The sequence below is a fragment of the Sebastes umbrosus genome, chromosome 4 (genome assembly GCF_015220745.1).
Source record: "Sebastes umbrosus isolate fSebUmb1 chromosome 4, fSebUmb1.pri, whole genome shotgun sequence".
In the NCBI taxonomy this organism is placed as follows: Eukaryota; Metazoa; Chordata; class Actinopteri; order Perciformes; family Sebastidae; genus Sebastes; species Sebastes umbrosus.
Window position 1 is genome coordinate 26,277,658 of NC_051272.1, and position 21,714 is coordinate 26,299,371.

At 39.9% G+C, this 21,714-nt stretch overlaps 1 protein-coding gene across 2 annotated transcripts in view; it reads right to left on the minus strand.

The window, feature by feature from the left end:
* Positions 1–3,079: 3,079 nt before the first annotated feature.
* necab2 (N-terminal EF-hand calcium binding protein 2) overlaps positions 3,080–21,714 on the minus strand; it is a 154,129-nt gene continuing 135,494 nt past the window's right edge. For both annotated transcript variants that reach the window (XM_037766615.1, XM_037766614.1), the window contains 4 exons: positions 16,761–16,873; positions 10,788–10,865; positions 9,870–9,961; positions 3,080–6,989 (listed from right to left, as the gene is read on the minus strand). In XM_037766615.1, coding sequence (XP_037622543.1) covers positions 6,961–6,989; positions 9,870–9,961; positions 10,788–10,865; positions 16,761–16,873 — 312 coding nt within the window. In that variant the 3' untranslated portion in view covers positions 3,080–6,960. The remainder of the gene's footprint in view (positions 6,990–9,869; positions 9,962–10,787; positions 10,866–16,760; positions 16,874–21,714) is intronic.

The following is a 21,714-nucleotide window of genomic DNA, read 5'->3' on the forward strand; positions in this document are numbered from 1 at the left end:
CATGTTGCCAGGAAACATTCAATCAAGGCCTGTTTCACTACATTTCAACGGCGTAACTCTTCCGTTGTATGACGAAGCACAGGTTGCACTGAGGAGTAGGATAGAAAAGAACAGGCTGCACAGTCTGAGGGACATTCAGGAATGTATCAATAGGAAACAGTATTGGCATTTCGGACAGTTCACTCACTATCTATCTCATATACACAACCCAACCAAGCTGGGCACAATGTACAGGAAAAGGAACCCCTCGATTAGAGCGTGTGGGCTGCATTCAGCTGAGCACTCGAGTACTGTAATACTATGGCTATATCAGTATAGTAAGTCACTGACATGTAAACATCAATCCATGCAATATGGCTTTATGTTTCTATTCAGAATACAGCAGCTCCTTCTCGAACGCAAACAAGATTTGGCAAAGGAGTGCAAGTAGTTTATATTTTTTAAGAAGTGAAAGATTAAAGGTGCCCTGTGGAGCTTTCTAGTAAATAACCTCAAAGTCCTGTTTACATCATTCAGTGTCTCAATGTTGCTCTGTCGTTAGCTTAGCAGAAGTTTAAGGTTCAGAACGGGATTAAACCTGTGTTGTCTGGAACAAAATCACGTGGTCTCTTATTAATGCCGTGTCCTCAGAAGCAGGGATTTAACTCACTGTAGGAATCTGAGGTTTAATTTAAACTTATTGCAGATGTGATTAAAGGGAAAGTATGTATTGACCCCTTTTCTGTTGGTAAACATGATGACGTATTTTATGGACGGAGCTTTAAGTGGAGGCAGAATAATTCTCTGAACATGTTGGTTAACGCTAGCAAGTATTGTTGGCTTGTGTTTTTAACAATGGCTGAAGAAAACACTAGTTTGTCTCAATATGTAAACTCACTCTCCAGGATCGCAAGTGTTAGTTAAGAAAGTTAACATTAACCAATGGGACCAGATTAGTCGACCCCTAGTGACCCAGCACTGCCGCTGGCCACTAGTCCGTTGTTGGGCTGTTGGGAAAGCATGGTGGAATTAGCAAGCTAAGCTAGCTAAGCAGCCAGCCGTCCGACCAGCGGGCTGGTGGCCAGCAGCCGCGTTGTAAACACAAAATGAGGGCGTATGAATCTTTGGATTAGTATAGTTAACTATCCTTCAGTAAAGTCAATCAAAAAGAGAGTTGTACAATATTGGCGGCTGCGATTAGCAGAAGGCTAAATTATTAGCAACATTTTCTCTCCATCTCTGAAATGCTTGTCCGTATCATCAGTCTCGTGAGTCATTTGTCACGTGACTCACGGGACTGCCGATACCGACGAGTCACTTGACTAACGACTCGCGTGAAAAAATAAGTCCAACGTTACTTTTAGTTTCACATTAGACACATACACTGGTCTCCTGGTTAAAAGTCTTGTTTGTTTGTCCCATCCACCGATCCCTCCCGCTCTGAACAGACTCTCACGCTATTAATACTACGTCACTTGCTCTGACCGTCGAATAACGTCGCGGGTGAGTTTACATTGGAGTTAGTTGAAAACCTGGTTCGTCACATAGTTGTTAAAGGGTGCGTCCGCGCGTCGGTTTCCAATGCCGTTGGGCACTTAACCAAACGGCGGCATTTGACAAAAACGGGTTGCACAAATCTGTGTATTAAACCCCTGCAAGTTCCGGTTTAGCTGGACCCGTTCTAAACTGCGGCTAGTCAGATGCTAAGTGACAGAGCAGCCCTATTGCGCGTATACTTGAGCACTAGCGGGCTGAATACATTTCCTTTCTCATAAAACATTTGCAAAACCATGTTTTGTTTGCATTGTCTACATCCATGTTTGCTAGCAGCCTCCGTCCTCTTCGCCTTTGTTGGTGCATTGCAACATTTCTTACCGCCACTTACTGTTTGATCAGCAAAATAGCTTGAAACCAGCAGCAAGAATGTGTATCCTGTCGCCTGCACCATACAAACAAATCAGGGACCAACTTGTAAAAACATTTCTTCATAGCGTTACTAGTGGTCAAAAACTCCACATGGTGCCTTTAACAAACACTGAGAGATTAGTAGAGACATTTCACAGATAAAGCCGCGACGCCTTTGCATGCCTGTTCTATAAGCCTACTGTAATACGTACTTCTGTTACAGTATATGTAATAATATTCAACACTTCCACATTCCACACAGTCCTGCCCTGCTCAATGCAGCCCAGCGCAGTGCTAGAACAATATTAGTACCAGTGTAGCTGGATCCCCACTCACTGCTACCACAGTACTGGCAGACGACAGACAGGCTGTCATTCACATGTGAAAATAGACTCAACAGTGAGGTGGATGGCAAGATGGCACCTTTTGAAATGAAAGTATAGGTAGAGCTATAAAGAAGGAGTGACTCATCAACACATCTTTAACCAGATAAACAGTAACACTATAAATCTTTTAAATACTCTCATCATACTCAATAACCTCTAATATACTGTATCTTCAAGTCACAATATTCACTCATTTTTACATTGTGCTTTCTGAGTGACAGTCTGATTGTATTACAGTGGTGGGTTTATGGTGGTGTTAGTGGGGGTGAGGTTAGGGGATTGAGTGTGGGTATTAAGACCTGAATTCAACCTCAAGGTCATCCCATGGTGAATGGATGGTTTCAGGTGAGATTTGCGCAGAAGATCAAGAAAGATCCGATGCAGAGGTGGGTCAAGAACGCAGGAATGGCCGAACAGAAAATGTGGCTTAAAGACTTAAAGGATAACTTCTGTATTTTTCAACCTGGACCCTATTTTCCCATGTTTTTGTGTCTAAGGGACAACACTTTTTGAAATTGGTTCAGTATTTAGGGAGAATGCTGTAACCGGCAGCCGCTAAACAAGCTGTAATGTAATAATTTTGGGCAACTTGCAGCGCCAGTTCATGTCCACTAAAAGTGCTTGTTTTTGCCACTGACAGGTTCAGATTGTTATTATAATATCATGGAAAGGACCCTAGAGAGAAATAAAATGCTTTTCTTACCTTTCGCTTTCCGCTTGTTACAGTGTCATGTGACTTGTTGCCAGAAGACAACGGTCGAGGCTTCTCAGAGTGAGACACACAATAACAAACAGACCAGATCAAGATAAAGATAAGAAAAATGTTTCATATCTCTGTAGGGTCTTTTTCATGATGTTATCAGACACTTATAATAACAATCTGAGCCTGTCAGTGGCAAAAACAATCACTTTTAGCGGATGTAAACTGACAGTACGAGGTTACACCCAAATGATTACATACAGCCCGTTTAGCGGTTGGCGGCTGCAGCTATCCCCCTCAATACTGGACCAATATCAAAAAGTGTTGTCCCCATTAGAAACATTTAGAGGTTCCAGGTTGAAAAATACCAAAGTTATCGTTTACCCTTGATTGATTTGGTTTGTTTAACTAATTATAGTTTTTCAGAGTGCTTTCCAGCATGAATTGGGCTGAAGGAAGGAAATGTTGCCACTTCACCTTCGATCACATGTATGTATAATTTACTGTATATGTACTTGCATGTATTTGGATTGTGGAAAGAAACCGAGGCCAATGTGAAAAGTATACGCAGGAGTCAAAGATCGACCCTGATCTTCTCTTGTACGACGAGACACTAGACTGCCAAACATGAACTTCATTGAATAATATTGTTGTTGGTCACACGAGAGCTGTGGCTTTAATCACAATCACAATCCCTGTCAGCATGACCAACACAGTCTCACAGCAGTTTGTGAAATAGTCACAACATTTAATTTATTTGATTCATGTACATGGACACGAATTTTCCCTTTTTTTTGTGACGCTCAGCATAACTTTCACCAGTGTCCTTGAGCGAGACGCTGAACCCCAAGTTGCTCTCCAGGCTGCTTTACAGCAGCCCACTGCTACTAATGCTTAGGATGTTGAGTCATAGGTATTGAGACTCTTGTCAGTTGGGGTTAATAGTGGCAATATACGTGATCATTGTGTGTTAGAGCTATTGATGCGGAGGTGGTTGATCTATCAGCCACAGTAAGCTAAGTGATGTGAAGTCCTATTTCAAAGTCAAGGTCATCAGTGATATGTTGTTAACTGAAAAGAAATCTAATAGCAATAGAGAAACTGTCTTTGATGCCGAGAGGTCCTCACTGAAAGACCGTTGGTGGGCATTTCCCTGCTTACTGGGAGTTTACATCACACCAAAAACAGAGTCTGAAAACCCTTTAAAAGCCCCTCTCCCATGTGGTGATGTTTAAGGCTTCTTATTCAATGTCATTCAGATGGGTTTAAATTTCTGATGGTTGGTATTCGGATTCAAACACGAGAAGCCGCAGCGCCTAGAAAGCTACTGCCACTTCCGCTGAGGAAACTTTGCACCATAGCACTAAAAGATGTCAATAAATACAAATATAATCAGAATAGAACAACATTTTCATTATGTACAATCTCTACTAGACTTACACAGCTAATATAAGCTACCCACCGCCAATTCAGACAAGGAATGCACAAACAAAAGGCGGAAATAAAACAAACGTTTAGCTCCATGAAGAACAGTGAGGTGCTGCCTTTATCTCTCCACTTAGTCTCTTCTGTCTCAAGGTAGCAGCAGACTCTTTGTCTAAGTCACAAATTATCCCTTGACAGCAAAATGATCTATTCATCTCACCTCTTAAATGACCCTGAAGTCAGAGGGTCAACCCCAACGAAATAAAAGCTACATGAAGAAATATAAATCACCAACTCTCTGAATGTTTCTCTACGTGTCTGTCGATCATAATCATCTACACACCCAAATATTTGTGAAGACTGACATCTTTTCATAATTCTGAACTGGCCCTCTCCTATTGACTGGTCTTTGGTGCCAGGCAATGTCACCATCTGATACAATCATGATGTCTGGCTTCACAGAGATTTGGGTTTAGGGTTCTGTTGCTCATTAAAACATGTGCTGTGTTTACACATGATAATACCATCATAGACATTACTCCCACAGCAGCCATTGTACATAAATGTACTTGATGTGAGGAAACTCAACAAGTTCAAGCGACAAAACAAATATATCTGAAAGATGCAAGTAAGCATTTTAAGCCTAAAGTTACGACCGTAACCCCGGTTCTCTGATAGCCTGAGTGTGCAGTGGGGATGTCACGATACCAGAATTTAGTAGACGATACCAATACCAGGGAAATATAGCGATTCTCGAAAGGTAAAACAATGAATCCCATGTACTTCAACATCCACTCCTTTATTAATGTTTGCATACTGGTTTTTGTTAGGAAGTTAAACTGGTCATAATTCCCAAAAACTGCAATTTACAAGATTAAATTTGAAAAAATCATGATAGTGTTAGAATTTACCTTCGCCCAATACTTATTTTTAGTACTTTTAATGAAGCCTGAACACACCATAATGTAAATCAATGACACCTCCTGTTAAAGTCAGCTGTTAGCTCCGAGCAGGATTGTGCTGCTTACTGGCTGCTAACGGTTAACATTAACTAGCTCTCGTCTCGATTTCAACAGACATTTGTTGTTCACGATGTAGCATTATCACAGAAAAATTAGGGTGCGTAGATAGGGAGTTTACAGTATCCCGAATATATTTTCTATTGTTCCCGGGACGATGGGACGTCACATTTTCAGAATTTTGGTGTTGACTTGGTACCGAAGCATCTGTTCTCGTGAGATCCCTTCTGTTCAGAGGACTATAACCTACAGTGGAGTATTGAGCGAATACTAATGTTAGCGGTAATCGTAGGAAAATACCTGTCAGCTAGTCCACAGTTATTGCCAAGAGATGAAATTGATTTATTTATTATGAAACACATTTAAAAGATATGAAGAAGGTATGTTATATCTGCCTTCCTTGTATTATTGAGTCCTTTTACCTTCAAAAGTCTTCTTTTCTTTCCCAAAAATCAGGGGTTCGCAAAATCGAGGTTGTCTTAAATTCAGACTAATATGGCATTTGGCCTTTTACAGCCAGCTATCAGAATCTACCAATGGTGCTGTCTTCAGGTCCTTCTGGGAAACTCTCAAATTGACATTATGTTATATGTATGGATGTTGTATATACTATTATATTGTATGAATACATTTTTATCAAGTTATTGAGCCAGTAGTTCTAGCTCTTGTCCATATCAGTGCAGAAAATCGTAAACTACACATTTAGTACTTATTCATTCTAAAAACCCATTCACTGCGTGCAAGGCCTTCATGGTTTTCACCGTAATATAAATATTTTTTGACACAACCCCAACTCGGTTACTTAGACACTCAGAAAGGTAAGTTTGACAGCTAGCTAGGGAACTAGCTAACCTTCAAGCTAAATTCAAGCATTCAGATTTCCTGAGATTGCGAGCTAATCTGGCAACTAGGTCTGTAGATAGTCCTTATTTTACTCAACACGTCCATGTGAGTTCAGAATGGCTGATGTGAGAATAATGTCCAAAGCATTTGATCAGTTACAAAACAAAAAAATGTAATTATTAGAACACTAAATGGGAGCAAATGTGCAATGAGCAGCTACTATGAAATAACTAGATGAGCTACCTGTGGTCAACCCTAACAGGAGTGGGGGAAAAAAAAGCCACGTTCCCGAATGCACTACCCAAAAACAGTAACTGCTACATGAAAAACTCAACGCCAGGGTCCTTGCTACATGACAAACTCCACTTTACAGTGGCCCAAAGCTACTTGAAACATGAACATGACATAATCCAATATCTTGAGCCAGCAAACTACTATGGTGAGATGCAAACGCATTAGTAATCTCACATTGTAAAATGCACTGTTTGTTCAATTTTCACTGCAGTTGACGCCATTCATTTGCACTGTGTAAACATGTACTTACAAAAAGAGTTGAGGAATGTGAGGGGTTGAAGGAGGGGGTTTGGGGGGTGTGAGCAGGTAAAACGCAGGGGAGAAAAGGAGGTTTTAGGGTTGGATGGGGAGTTCAAGAGGAGGTGAGGAGTGTCCAGGAGTCGTGGCGTGTCGTTGGATATCTTCATGCTCAGTCCCTGCTCACGCTGCACCAGGCGGCTGCAAACAGAGAGAGAGGGATGACGAGCGAGAAAGAGGTTAGAGAGAGAGAGACAGAGGTTTGAAAAGAAAATGAGGCCCAGAGGGGAGCGCAGACAGAAAGACGTGCGAGGGAATGAGACGAACAGATTGAATGGAGATGAGAAGAAATTTGGTGAAGTCAGAGACAAAGAAGTCAGAGAGTTAGGGAGAAGAGAGAGAAAAAATGAGAGTTAGACAAGAAAAAGGTCCAAATGGCAGTCTGCCAGGCATCACTTCAAGTCACTGACAGCCTCAGAGCTCGGATGCATGCCAGTGTCATTCGCTTTAAATGGTGCCAGGTTGCTTTAATTGTTCAGAATACCTCTGAGCTTCAAGTAATTACACGGCCAGCCTTACTGACTCAACACTAATCAGTTTCACAGGATTATGAGGAGACTGTACTATCATTCAGTCATCAGCCATTTCCTTATTTTCTATTCATTACTGACTTCTATTCTGTTTTGTTCTATTGTTATCTATTCAGCGCTGAAATGTTGAGTGATTTATCGCCTACAATTTTCAAAATTGGTCAATAATCAAAGTAATTTATCAAGAAAACTAAAATTACCTCTTGGGGGTTGAAAAAAAAGTGTTTTGTGAGGTGAAATCTAATCAGTTCATGCCTGAATCCAAGTGGACGTTTGTGCCAAATGTGAAGAAATTCCCTCAAGGCGTTCCTGAGATATCACGTTCACAAGATTGGGATGGTTGTGAGATCACAGTGACATTGAACTTTGACCTCGGACCACCAAAATCAAATCTGTTTACCCTGGTAGTGTCTAGAAGGCAACCTGTAGGTTGGGAAAACTCTCGCTAGATTTTTAAGGTTAGGCATTGATCTCGAATAGTTATGGTTAGGATAGGTCGTCGGCCAGTGAGTCTCGCAAAAGTTTTTGCAGATCTCAGATCAGATTTCGCAATTTGCAGGTTACCTTCTAGACATGACCGTTTATCCTTGAGTCCAAGTGGACATTTGTGCCAAATTGGAAGAAATTCCAATATATTATGTATATATGATATTATGTTCACAAGAATGGGACATTTGTGAGGTCACAGTGACCTTGACCACCAAAATCAAATCAGTTTATCTTTGAGTCCAAGTGGACATTTGTGCCAAATCTGAAGAATTTCGTGCAAGGCGTTCATGGGATATCTTGGGAATGGGGCGTTGTGAGGTCACAGTGACCTTGACCTTTGACCAAAAAAATCAAATCAGTTGAGTGCAAGTTGACGTTTGTGCCAAATTTGAAGAAATTCCCTCACAGTGTTCCTGAAATATCACGTTCACAAGAGTGATCTGGACCTACAGACAGACGTACAACCCGAAAACATTATGCATTCGGCCATGGCTATCGCCGGCGTAGAGGCATAAAAATGCCAAACATTCATTGTTCTCAGCATCTCATATGTGAGGATTTGCTGATTTTCTCAGCTTTACAGTATATCTTTATTATATTGAATATCTTTGGGTTTGGACAAAACAAGCTATTTTAAGGCGCCACCTTGGGCTCTGCAGAAACTTTTTTCTGTTATTTTACAAACTAAACACTCAATAACTCATCAATAAAAAAAGAATCGTCAAATTAAGAATGTTCTCCATTTAATTATTATTACACTTCAAGAAGTTGACGTTTATGACATACTGGATTCAGCCTGAATATTAATATTCACACCTGAATACTATGCAATTATAGCAGAACCCACAGATGGTTATCACTTAATATAAAAGAGTCTGTTCTTCCTGATGAGACTGATAAGAATAATATAGGAATAGCATAAACATTAGTTATCATATCCTATTATCAATATTATTAGTGAATATGTCCCTGTTTGTTTCCTAACAAACTTTATCAGACAGAAACCACATGTGTGCCAGTGAGCTCTGGCCGCACTGTTGGCAGCTACCAGAGATACAGGATGTCACTTGACTACTTCAAAGTCTAGTTTGGGTATTGGAACAGACCCATTCTTACTTTTAGGCCTAGTCCCACCTTCATGTGTAGTTTTGTAAATGTTTTTCATCCTTCGTTCTCAACAAAAAAAAGCTTGTCCACACAAGCATGCTTTAAAAAAAATCTTTGTCCAGATGAAAATACATAACTCTCCAAACTTGCGCTAGATTTTGGTGTGGAAAAACTGGAATGGCCATTTTCAAAGGGGTCCCTTGACCTCTGACCTCAAGATATGTGAATGTAAATGGGTTCTATGGATACCCACGAGTCTCCCCTTTACAGACATGCCCACTTTATGATAATCACATGCAGTTTGGGGCAAGTCATAGTCAAGTCAGCACACTGACACACTGACAGCTGTTGTTGCCTGTTGGGCTTGAGTTTGCCATGTTATGATTTGAGCATATTGTTTATGCTAAATGCAGTACCTGTGAGGGTTTCTGGACAATATGTGTAATTGTTTTGTGTTGTTAATTGATTTCCAGTGATAAATATATACATACAGTTGCATAAAGCAGCATATTTGTCCACTCCCATGTTGATAAGAGTATTAAATACTTGGCAAATCTCCCTTTAAGGTACATTTTGAACAGATAAAAAATGTGCGATTGATTTGCGACTAATCGCGATTAACTATGGACAATCATGCAATTAATCACGTTAAATATTGTAATTGACTGACAGCCCTAAAAGCTATCCATGTACGTGTGGACAAGGCCTTAGCCCGTAATGTGGATCACTCTCAAAACACACTGAATCCTACTCTTACACACTCATAATGTAAATGCCCATGTGTTTTCTTTTTTTTAACTCAGACTCAAACACAGACTCAGATTTGACAAGGTTTTTTCCACAGGCAAAGTAAAGTTCCCTCTGTTGTTGTACTCTGTAGTAGTCCACCACTGACCTGGCACGGCTACAGAGGACACGGTCTCCGGCTGGCACAGTGTATCCACCTTCACATGCTGAAAGGCTTTGTTGGGGGCCGACTGGAGGTGCCTGGAATCAGAAGGTAGGGTGAGAGAACACACACACACACACACACACACACACATAGCTACGCACACAACATATATGTGCACACGCATCTGCACAGCCACTCTTAAACGCACACATGGCCTCAAGCCGCTTAGCACGGCCCCTAGCCTTTACTGTAAGAGCTGAAATATTAATGGCAGCGGGATGCTGCGAGCAGTGGAGCAGAAACTCAGATCAGCAGGCAGCTACATCAGCAGCCTCTCCTCATGCCCAGCACCAGCACCATCACTAAATCATGATGACCTGACGCAACTCGAGTGCTTCAGCAACTCTGGGGTGAGCGAATGGCCGCAGAATGCTAATTAAATGTGGATGGAGGAATTTTTCCAACAGGCTCATGACAGTAATGGAAGAAAAGCGAGCGCTCCCTTTATTTGCCAATCACCAATCAATGAAAACAATGGCAGCAAGAAACGGCACGATCAGCTCCAAAAAAACTTTCAGAGGAGCCAGAGTGCTGACTTGCAGGCGTTTTCAGAATCAAAATGAATGTCCACACTCAGTAATGACTTTTAAGGTGCATTAGAAAATTACACATTTTGCACCAATGGGCCTTCCTCCGCTTTTACAGTTGTTTTATTCGGCCTATTGATTCGACTCATTTTTAGTATCGCAGCAAGACTGCTGCTTTAACTGCATCAATGCTTTTCTTACAAACTTGTTCCCACAAGTCACAGAAAATAAAAAAAAGGTCTTAATACTTGCATGAGCGACAGATATTAGCCAGGGGCTTAGGTTTAAGATTGAAATATTATTATTTTTAAGCCACTTGTGATTGAAAACTCACCTCTTCCACTCCTCCTCTCCATCCCAGAACTCGTAGACGACGAAGGATAAACCATCCGGCAGACGCACCGCAGTCACACTGGAGCAGAGACAGAGGAGAATGGCAATGAGTGGATAATAGAGGAGGCAAGGCGGTGAGGAAGTGAGAGTTATGACAGAATGGTGGATCAAGGAGGAAGGAAGAGATGCGGGTATACAGATGATTGATGGCATAAGTGAAGGAAATATATTAGATATAGCAAAAGAGAAAGGTGGAAAAGGGAGTAAAAGAGAGGAAAGATGGAGGATGGAGAGGTTATGAGGTAGTGGTAGAAAGTGGAGGAAAAATATGTCATGACAGGTTAACATTAAAGACATATTATTGGAATGAAAAAGAAACATACACGCAATAATAGTTTGGATTTCAGGAAAAAAGGATGGTGAATTGTTTCCTCATCCTGCACAATATTGATGCCACAGCACAAAACGCCATGATGAGGGCTTGAAGATTGCATTCCATCTATAAAAATGAAACTTGCAATAATACAATGGAACAATGTGTGACCAGGTCAGTGCATGAGGGAAGTTAGATGTTATTGGCCAATTCTATAAGGCACTTTAAAGGGTACATTTTACTGTAATGAACAAGGGCTTTAGTTTTGTTGATCACATGTCCACTGTACTGTAGTCTCATTTTAATGTTTATAATCTTAACATCTGTCTAAACCTTTGCTACAATATTACCATGAACTATTAAAACTCAGTGAATCATTGTAAGACAATGTCCTGAGATACAAAGAGTGTTTGACGTTGTTTGATTTAGTGCCAGTAAAAACAAAGTGGCGGCACCAACATATTGCAATCCCATTTTCATTTGACTCGATTCCATTTTTTTGCTCTTACCCCTGTTTGGTAATTGTCCAGCTCTAAATGCATAGAGATGAGAGGAGTGGAGCAGCTGAGGTTGTGGTTATGCAAATCAGGCGGAGCACTGCAATTTTGGCACTTGTTTCGGCATGAAATTACGCTTGCATAAATGCCTGCTCAGGGTACCTCTTATCACAAACAGAATTTTCATTCCAATTTTCAAAGCAATTTTCATGGTGCAAGCAGAGACCTCTCTAAAATTACACTATTATGCTTCTTTCACATTGTTATAATTTTTGTTATCTGGTACAAGCTTAAATGCCTAGGTACATTACCTGTACTGTTGTACTGCACAGCAGATTGATGAACTATTCCACAGAGTCTCTATAGTGACGACAGGTGTATAAAAATGGGCATCCTGAGCTCCATCAAAGATCAAATCAAAGGAATATTTTCTGTCATGTCAACAGCATTTGCAGTAGTGGCACTACTGTAGTGTATTGTATCATAGTGCGTAAATGTACACACATATGACTAACTGAATGCAACATTTTTAATCACTTAAGATTATACCCAACAGTAATAATGGGACAATATTTTACTGATATGATTGTCTTAAAAAAACTTCACATCATTACTAAGTGAAAGGAATTTCTGTGTCACCAGGAATGAAAATTCAACTTAAAAAGGAACCGCCTCAAGCTGGCCCCTTTCAACACAAAGGAGCAGCGGCTCTACTCCGAGCTCCCTCCGGATGTCTGAGCTCCTCACCCTACCTCTGAGGCTGAGCCCGGCCACCCCACAAAAGAAACTCATTGTGGCCGCTCGTATCTGCCATCTCATTCTTTTGATCACTACCCAGAGCTCATGACCATAGGTCAGGGTTGGAACGTAGACAAGAGGCTATATTTTACACATCACAGTATAGTAGATGACAACGATCCACTTCACTAGGTGTCCCTGTGTCCTCTTAAATGGCTCTTCTTTGTTTTACAGGATCTGGGTCATCATCTGGTCATCATCAGCTTCATGAGCAACACCTGGACCCGGTGTGGTTCCGGATATAAAAGCTCACCACTTTCACACAGGGTTCCTCTCTCGTCCCTCATGGAACGGCTGCCTTCTGTTTTTCTATTGCTACAGTCATTTTCACACATCCACACATGCTTACATGACTGACAAATGACTTCCACTTGTTTCCATTCTTAATTGTTATTTTTGTAAATAAATATGCTTATCTATTATTGTTAAACTCATCTGGTCTCCTATTTCTGTCGCAGCCTAGGGAACAAGCTGTGACATATGTCATAAAAAAGTCAAAGTATAGAATACCATGAAAAAGTCATAGTATAGTATGTAGAAAAAATAAAAATGTATAGTGTAGTATGTCAAAAAAAGTCATAGTATACAATATTTTGTTGAAAAAAAAAGTCATAGTATAGTGTGTTGAAAAAATAAAAAGTCATAGTATAATACGTCAAAAAAAAGTCGTAGTATAGTATGTCGAAAAAATAAAAATTCATAATATAGTATGTTGAAAATCTGTCATAGTATAGTATGTAAAAAAAAAGTCATAGTATATCATCTCGAAAAAAGGAAAAAAGTCATAGTATAGTATGTCGGAAAAAAGTGATCTTATAGTATGTCGAAAAGAAAAAAAAAGTCACGGTATAGTATGTCAAAACATTTTTAAAAAGCCATCATACAGTATATTGACAAAAAGTTATAGCATAGTATGTCAATAAAATTAAAAAAGTTATAGTATAGTGCCAAAAAAACATTTTGCCTATCACAATCACTGGAAAAGGAGCAGTTGTCTCTTGTTACTACAGTATTTAAAAAAAGATTAAATAAAGTTTCATTAAAGAGTTTTAATGATTTCTCAAATAATTTCAATGTATTTGTTTAACATACTTTAGTACAGTTTATTAATAGGATTATCATCTTTTAATGTATTTCTTATCTATCTAATATTGAACACTTTGGGGCTCCATAATATATATAAAACTAATTAATGATGAGTGAAATGTGAAAACCTCTGTTCATGGAAAATGTTTAGGCGCAACCAGGTATTCAGAGCCTCTGGACCAATGAGTATGATTAATAACATGTATAACTTTGCCACTTCTTGTATTTTCGTCTGTCTGAAGACTGGATTTGATCTCTCTGCCTGAGCAGTGTATACACAGTCTAAAAGATAGTTCTTTCCTGAACCTGAGGAGGGCACTGGGGGGACAGGCTGCTGCTACTGTATCTGGTAACTGTGAAAAGGGCTTTAAAAGAAATAACTTGAGGTGTGTGAGCTCCGCTGGAGGAAATGATAAAGTGATTGCGCATGTAATCACGCATTCACCCGTAAAGATAACGAACAGGGAAGGCAGAGACTAAATAAACTGTATATATTAGTTAGTTTGTGCAAGAATGAATGAGGAAATGAGGAGAGAGAAAAGGAAAGATACACAGTGACACAAGAGAGAGAAAGAACGAGACAGGACACAGGGGAGAAATGTCTATTCAAGTGTAATGAGAAGGCTTCCTCTATCAACAAAGCTTCCTCTGCCTCATGCATTATTTACTTCAGCTACCTACAGTATAAGCATTGTGCTGCCTGACTGTGCTTACTGATAAAGTAAGAGAGTAACAAATGTAACAACAAGCCAGTGAAAAAGATAATGCTAAAAACAAACAAAAAACAGAATCACCAGAATAACTGTAGTGATTCATCTGAAGGCCCCTTCCACCTGTGTGTGCTATTTATTGATCTCAGAGTGTGGGACTTACTGAAGTAAGGCTTTTTATTTGTTATGAACCAGACCCTGAAAAATGTTGAAAATTTGTGAATTACAGAAAATAGTGTTTGAAGATGGATGGATAAAGGTACTGATAGTAAAAGACAAAAACACTGAGCAAAACTGGATTTTCATTTGTAATGGAGCATTTTTACAATCAATGAGTTCATAACTTCTTCCTCTAAAAACGAATTTATCATGTTTCTACTTCATATTCACCACAAAATAAACCGCCTCGCAGTTGTATGCCTCCGCCAACCAGTCATGTTGCAGTTTACATCCAAGTCTGTCCAAAATCATCATTTTATCCCATTAGATAGTTGTGTGAAATCATCATAATTAGCATATAAGATATCATGAGAATGGGACGGACGTGACACGCACAGTGACTTTGACTTTTGACCACCAAAATCGAATAAGTTCATCTTTGAGTCCAGCAGCGTAACATAATTGTGATTGACTCCGGTGCAAATTCTTTTTTTGGGCCCTCGCCCCAAACACCAGCTCACGCTCGCAGACAATTGCTATGCCACCATGGAGAGGCTCACCATGCAACTCTGATACTGCAAACCAGCCTTAGATCAGCACCACGGACAGCAGCTAGGGTGTCAAATTTATCAATGCTATCTTAGCCTGCCCTGACCTCAGCAGCCAAATGTTATCACAGACACAGATTTCAGTAGTTGCGCATTTTACTACATATAAGATGTAACAAATGAAGAGTTGCAGCTTAAGAACCTTGTCCTTTTTTATTGGAATGTCCTGGCTGTGAGCAACACAGCGTGACCGTTTTGAGCTGAACTTTTGTCAGACACCCAGCTGTTTCTCGCCTTGAAATCATTTCACTACAAAAACCGAAATAAGGTGACAGCTAGCTGGAGGGAGCTCGCCAGGAGATTGCCTGAAAGTTTCCTACTGCTGTTGGCTATATTGTATATAATTTCCGTAAATATCTCACTATTAAACATCTGTTTTCTCAGAACGAATGAAGGGAGATAAGTGGTTACGTCACGTTCTTGAGAATGGGACAGATGTGAGGGTCAAGTGACCTGGACCTTTGAAGAACGAAACCTAATCAGTTCATCCTTGAGTCTAAGTGGATGTTTGTGCCAGATTTGGAGAAATTCCCTCTATGTGTTCCTGATATCATGTTCACGAGAATGGGAGGGATGGACAGACGGAAGGACGCACCAACAATCACCAAGTGTGCTTTGGTCGAACTCAACTGTAATTGCACCGAGTTTAATGTGAAAGAACGCAGATTCTACAGTTGTTCCTCCCCACCCCCCGCTCTCTCTCTGCCTCTCTCTCTGAAGGAAAGAGGCGGGGTCATGCGTCATCAACGCATCATCAGTTACACTGCGCATGTGTTATACCCAGAGGTCTTAATGTTCTGGCTGATCGGAATCCTTAAAAATATTCCTGAATCCAGATCGCCACCAAAATCAACTGGATTGTTCATTGTGCCACATCTCACCCCTCCAACAAATTTCATTCAAATCCATCGCGGACTTTTGGAGTAATCCTGCAAACGGACAAACAAACAAACCAACAAACCAACAAACCAACGCTGGTGAAAACATAACCTAGACCTTTGGCCTTGGCGGAAATAATTACTCCAAAAGTATTGAATATTATGCAAATGCACTATGTATTCTGTGCTATATGGCGTGGTCAAGCCTTATACTTCTGTCTCTGCCCCTCTTGCAGACCCTTTATCCCAAAGTACAGACTGCAGTAACTGGTGGTAGAAACTGTAACACTAATGGAAGAAATGCAGTAGAGCCAGAACCTTGAAGTCTTGCCAAGGGTATATGCAGAAGATTACTCTGGACTATGCATACATCATATTGAGTCTGAGATTTGGAGAAATCTCTCTGGATATTAGACTGTTTCAAAGCACCCTGAGGCTCCAAGTGGGAAGCACAGGAGGTTTATAATACACACAGTATGTGTCTATGAGACTATATTACAGGTACAATATTATACGCAGTGGGAATGCGGCATGATATTAGTATCTGACTGATCCAAACCACGTGGGAGTTGCAGCAGTTTCTTTCTCAGATTTTGGAACAATAATGACGAAATACCCACTCAAAGCTTCACTGAAAAAGTTTCTTTTGCGTGCGTGTGTGCATGAACACCAAAGAATACTGACACAATCCACAACCAGAGGAGGGAATATTTGTGGTAGTACTTAATAAAGTGAGAAAAACAGTGAGATTCTGACACTGAAAATGGAGCACATTAAATATTAAAAATGATTAGGGTTATGGTGCTGCGCTCTGCAGCAGCAGCAACAGCAGCGGCAGTCGTGAAAATGTAGTAGTGAGACTTACTGAAAGCAGTCTCTCTGAGTGGAGACATTCTTCAGGTACTGCTTCAGAGCCTCGCAAAAGTCGCCGAGCTTCTTCTGGGAAACCACCATCTCCTGACGAATCAGCAGCAAGGACTGCAGAGGAAGAGAGAGAAAGGGGATGTTCATTTTGTGCCGACATTTTTATATTACGTTAAGCCATTGTGTTTGTCACAAGCCGACAGATAGAAATACAAACATTCAAGTTATGATGCCTACTAGAGGAGGTGATATTTTAAACTGGCCCAGAGGGAAATGTTCTGGATATACACACTCAACACTATAACATGAAATGGACTCAATGATGACTTCAGCTTAAAATGCTTTTTAGGATAGGACTGTTTATAGTCTTTTGAAACTCACAGCTACAAAGGTGACCACTGACCACTTGATAATGTAGGATCATCCGTAACACCAGCCTATAATTAAAATGAATGAGGTTTATTCAAGTGTTCCCTTATTGCCATCTAGTATATGGTCTTAATAGTGAACCAATAATGGCGAGGAACAGTGTTTTGTGGAGCTCAACATTGTATGTACTGTAAAGGAGTTTGGATCAGATTTAACTATCAGCTATGATTGGTGGACAACCCGCTCTACCTCTGAGCCACAACCGCTGAGTTCACAGATACATTTAATACAAATGTTTCTTTGTTACATTGTTACACAGGATTGCATATTCAATATATCATCTTAGGCTACAGTGACTGAACAGTTGATTCATTTTATTGTAGGGATAGCGATGTTGGTCCAACATTTTGTTCCACACTGAAATATCTCAAAAACGAATGGATGGATTGCTATTAAATTTAGTACAGACATTTATGGGCCCTGAAAAATGAATCCTAATGACTTAGTTGATCTCTGACTTTTAAGCACCACAATTGCGTTAACATTTCAAAATCGAAATCTCGACAACTATGTAATTCAAATGATATTTGGCACATTGATGTGCCCCTCATGATGAATGTGACAACTTTTCAATTTCAATTTGTCCATTACTGCAAATCTAATGACATTCCCATTAGCCTCAGCTGTACTTTGTGTTTAGTGATATTTAGCCATTGTTAACAAGCTAAGCATGAGGCAGTGCCTTGCCACAGTACACGTCACCTGCAGGTAAAAGCAAAATATTCATAATCTCACACAGCCTATAGAAATGTTTTGATGGACGCGTCCTTGGGACCCAGCAGTCTATAGCTGCATTTCCACTAAGCAGTCCACTTCAGTTTATTACACATTAAAAAAGGTTATTTTCGTGTTTGAATTTGCTAAAGTTGGGCATGGTACCAACAGAGTGCTACAGGAATGAGTCCTAAAATCCGAAAATGAGTTAGCAGATTAGCACTTTTGGTTCCCTCGTCTGGAAGTCAGTGGGTCTTTTGAATGGGTTTTTAGTTAGATGCCTGAAATAAGATCTGTCATTAACACAAGCTTAAGAAATTTTAACGTTTGGTTCTACAACATTAGATACATCAATAAATATCCCACTTTTGAATTTTGAAGCCTTTATGTGTCTTAAAAAAAGGTGGTTGCTAATAAGTGGCTAAATAAGACTACGAAACATCATCACACTGACTTGTCCGCCTTTCGTTGTGTATACTCACTATAAGCTGAGCCAATATTAGAAGACACGGGACATCCTGCACAAACCTGCCGTTTTTTATATAGCCAAGCTACCATCAATAGCGACTGCAATATTTCTATTTACTCAACCGAGATAAAAAATAATGGCAGCCCGCAAAACTACGGCGTACACTACAGCGTACACATTAAGCGGACATGTTACGCCGGACACACTACGCCATACAATTGACAAAATGCAGACGAGTTTGGTTCCCGGTGAAAGAATTTAGCAAGTGTAACGTTGAAGATGATGTCAATGCAGTTCACATTGCGTCGCTACGGTGATCAGCTGAGAATCCCGCCTACACTGAGGGGGTACTATCTGCAGTGGAAACACTGCATAGAGAAAGCGCCCTGAGTTAAGTAGAGCAGAGCCGTACCATGCAGGTGAAACACGGCATATGACGCATAAGATGCAACTATAACATCCCCAGTGAACTTTGTGTGTTTGTTTGTGTGAGAGAGCGTTTGGACAGATCTTTTGTTGCAACACTTCTCTGTTTGATCTTAACTTTCTGTACAATACACTATCTCCCTTCCCAGTCGCACATTATGTAACAGAAGCTTTAGTTTGTGTGTGTGTGTCTGGAAGTGGTGCTGTACAATTAGAGCCTGGAGGATCATTTGCAATGATTTTATAAATCCCATTTATAACAAGAAGAACCACAGACATGCTGCTGCATTGGTTTTGATCTGACAAGATTAACTGCTATCTTCAGCTTTTTATGTGGCATCATTACTGTATACAGCTCACTACAGTACAATTAAAAATTCATCCACTATGACCTAGATAACTCCAGCAGTGTCTCACTGAGACACATTCATGCACACTCACATACACACTCAAATATCACATGTACACGCACACTTATGCACATACACACACTGTGTTAAAAAAATCTATCCTCAGGTAATCTTATTCTGTTAGATATGAATACATAATGTCTAATTCTTTCCTGCAGTTGACTTTTACTGCCATGTCTTCTTCTTTTTCACTGATAGGAATTTGCAACATTATCCGTAATGACTTGACAATCCTTGAGAGGCCTCGAAAAGTGAAAAGTAAATAAGCAAAAAACCATTGGAGTAAAAAATGATTTAAAAGAAGTTGTAAACACACCAGTCTATACAAGTGGGTTTTGAAAGCATTATAAAATGTTCCACTGACTCAGCTGACCTGATACTGAGGAGGACTTTGTTCCACTGTATTGGAGCTAAAACAGTTAAAACACGATTCCACATCATCTTAAGCCTAGACCGTAGAACTTTTAACCACCTTTGGTTGTCAGATTTGAGGGGTTTTGGTCAAGAATAAGGGGTTAAAAGTTCTGAAATGTAAAGCAGAACTATGGAGGGTATAAGAGTACTCAACAGAATTATAAATTTAATTCTAAAATGAATATCAGAAATACTTTATTGATCCCCGGAGGGGAAATTGGGGCGTTACAGCTGCTCTTATATGAACATAAAGAAATGTAAGAAAATAGAAATAAAGGAGTATGTAACATGTAAATTATGTACATAATGCTACAATATATTAGAAATACAATATAAGAAATGAGAATAAAAGCAATATGTACACATGTTTGCATTAAGACTACAATATATATATATATAACATATAACCACAGTGTGTATAAGTACATATAAAATGCTGAGAAGTGGGATCTATTAAGTGTGTTAAATATAAATAATAAATAATAATTCTAGAAATGTACAGCATAACTGCAGTATTAATGATTAGAATAGTTGGACCGCTCGGACCAAAGAGATATGTTCTCTACGTCTGGTGTTTGTTGGATTAAGATGTATTTGTCCCAGAGGGATATTTGTTTCCACAGCCAATACACTGAAACATACAGATATACACATAGCAACATACAGATATTCAGATCAGATAACACACAAGTAGTACACAACATCTTCATGTTTGTACTCATTCATCCCAGCTCACAAAGTGTCAGCGAGGCAGATTGTTTCAGAAGTCTTGCATTTGCATTCTGCACCATTTGTAGACAGAAAACCACTGCATCATTAAGATAAGTGAATAATGAACTGCACTGCAGTAGTCTAGGCAAAAAGAAATGAAGGCTACTGATTACTAATTGAAATATGATCAGGACCAATTACCAGAACTTGATTCTTATCAGTATTCAGGTGCAGAGGCAATCCAAACAGTTTTTTATTCAATTCTCATGAATAACTGAGAAACACAGCTGGGTGTCATCTGCGTAACGATGATATAGGACACGGTGTTGAATTGAAAAAGGTAGGTGAATAGGTTAATAATAACTATTGATAACTGAGGGGCAGCAAACATTATTGAAGTTCAAGCAACTCCTGTAAGTCTGAGAAACATATAGTGCAAACCATGGCCTGAACAAAGAAACCTTCAGTGTACGTCAGTGGTACAGTGGAAACTGCTTATAGTGATCACGGATATAGTGATCAACCACTTATATGGATCAAGAAGCTTAGAACAGAATCGTTCCTTTACAAACAGTGTTTAAATAATTTGATTATAGTAATCAAGTAGTCCGCTTACAGTGTTCATTTGGGGTCTTTTCATACATGAAAACATATAGAAAAACATTATAAAACTACGTTAGACTAACGTTAATTGAATTTTTTGTGTTTTTTACTTTACTCCCTTGATACTTTCCCTCGCGAACCGTCTGCTTTCCAGCTGGATACCTGAGGCTGATGCTGCGTGCACAGTGAAATCATAATGGGAAAAGTAAAGTAATTTTTTCCGAACGAAAAACGAATGCGCATGGAGAGCGCACCTGTGGTCGAAGCCGCCCTCGTCAAGTGGATTGATAACACCTCGTCACGTAACGTTAATGCCCCCAAAGTGAAACTCTGCCGACCAGCTCCGGCAGCTCATGCAGACCGGCCCCCGTCTCCCTCCATGTGGCTCCTGGGTGAAAGCCCGAGGAGCCCCTGCAAAGGGCCACCGTTCATCTGCATGCACGCTTGTGCTGCTGAGCTGGCCAAAAACGACAATGTCTCACCCTTGGTGAGGTAAAAAGCAGGAGAATTGGCAGCGAGCCAGTAAATAGCGAACCGTTTCATTACTTTGTATTCATGTTATAAATATACAAATGTCATAGGTGGTAATCTGCATGAGAAATGATGCACAAGAACAAAGATTATAATAATCATGCAATATAGTGATCAATTTGACCTGGACAGACGTGATCACTATAAGCGATTTCCACTGTATATGTTTTTGTGAAGGAAGCACCATCTCATGGTGACACCCTGCAATATGAATGAATGGGTGTGTTGCATGGCTGTGTTTGCAGGGG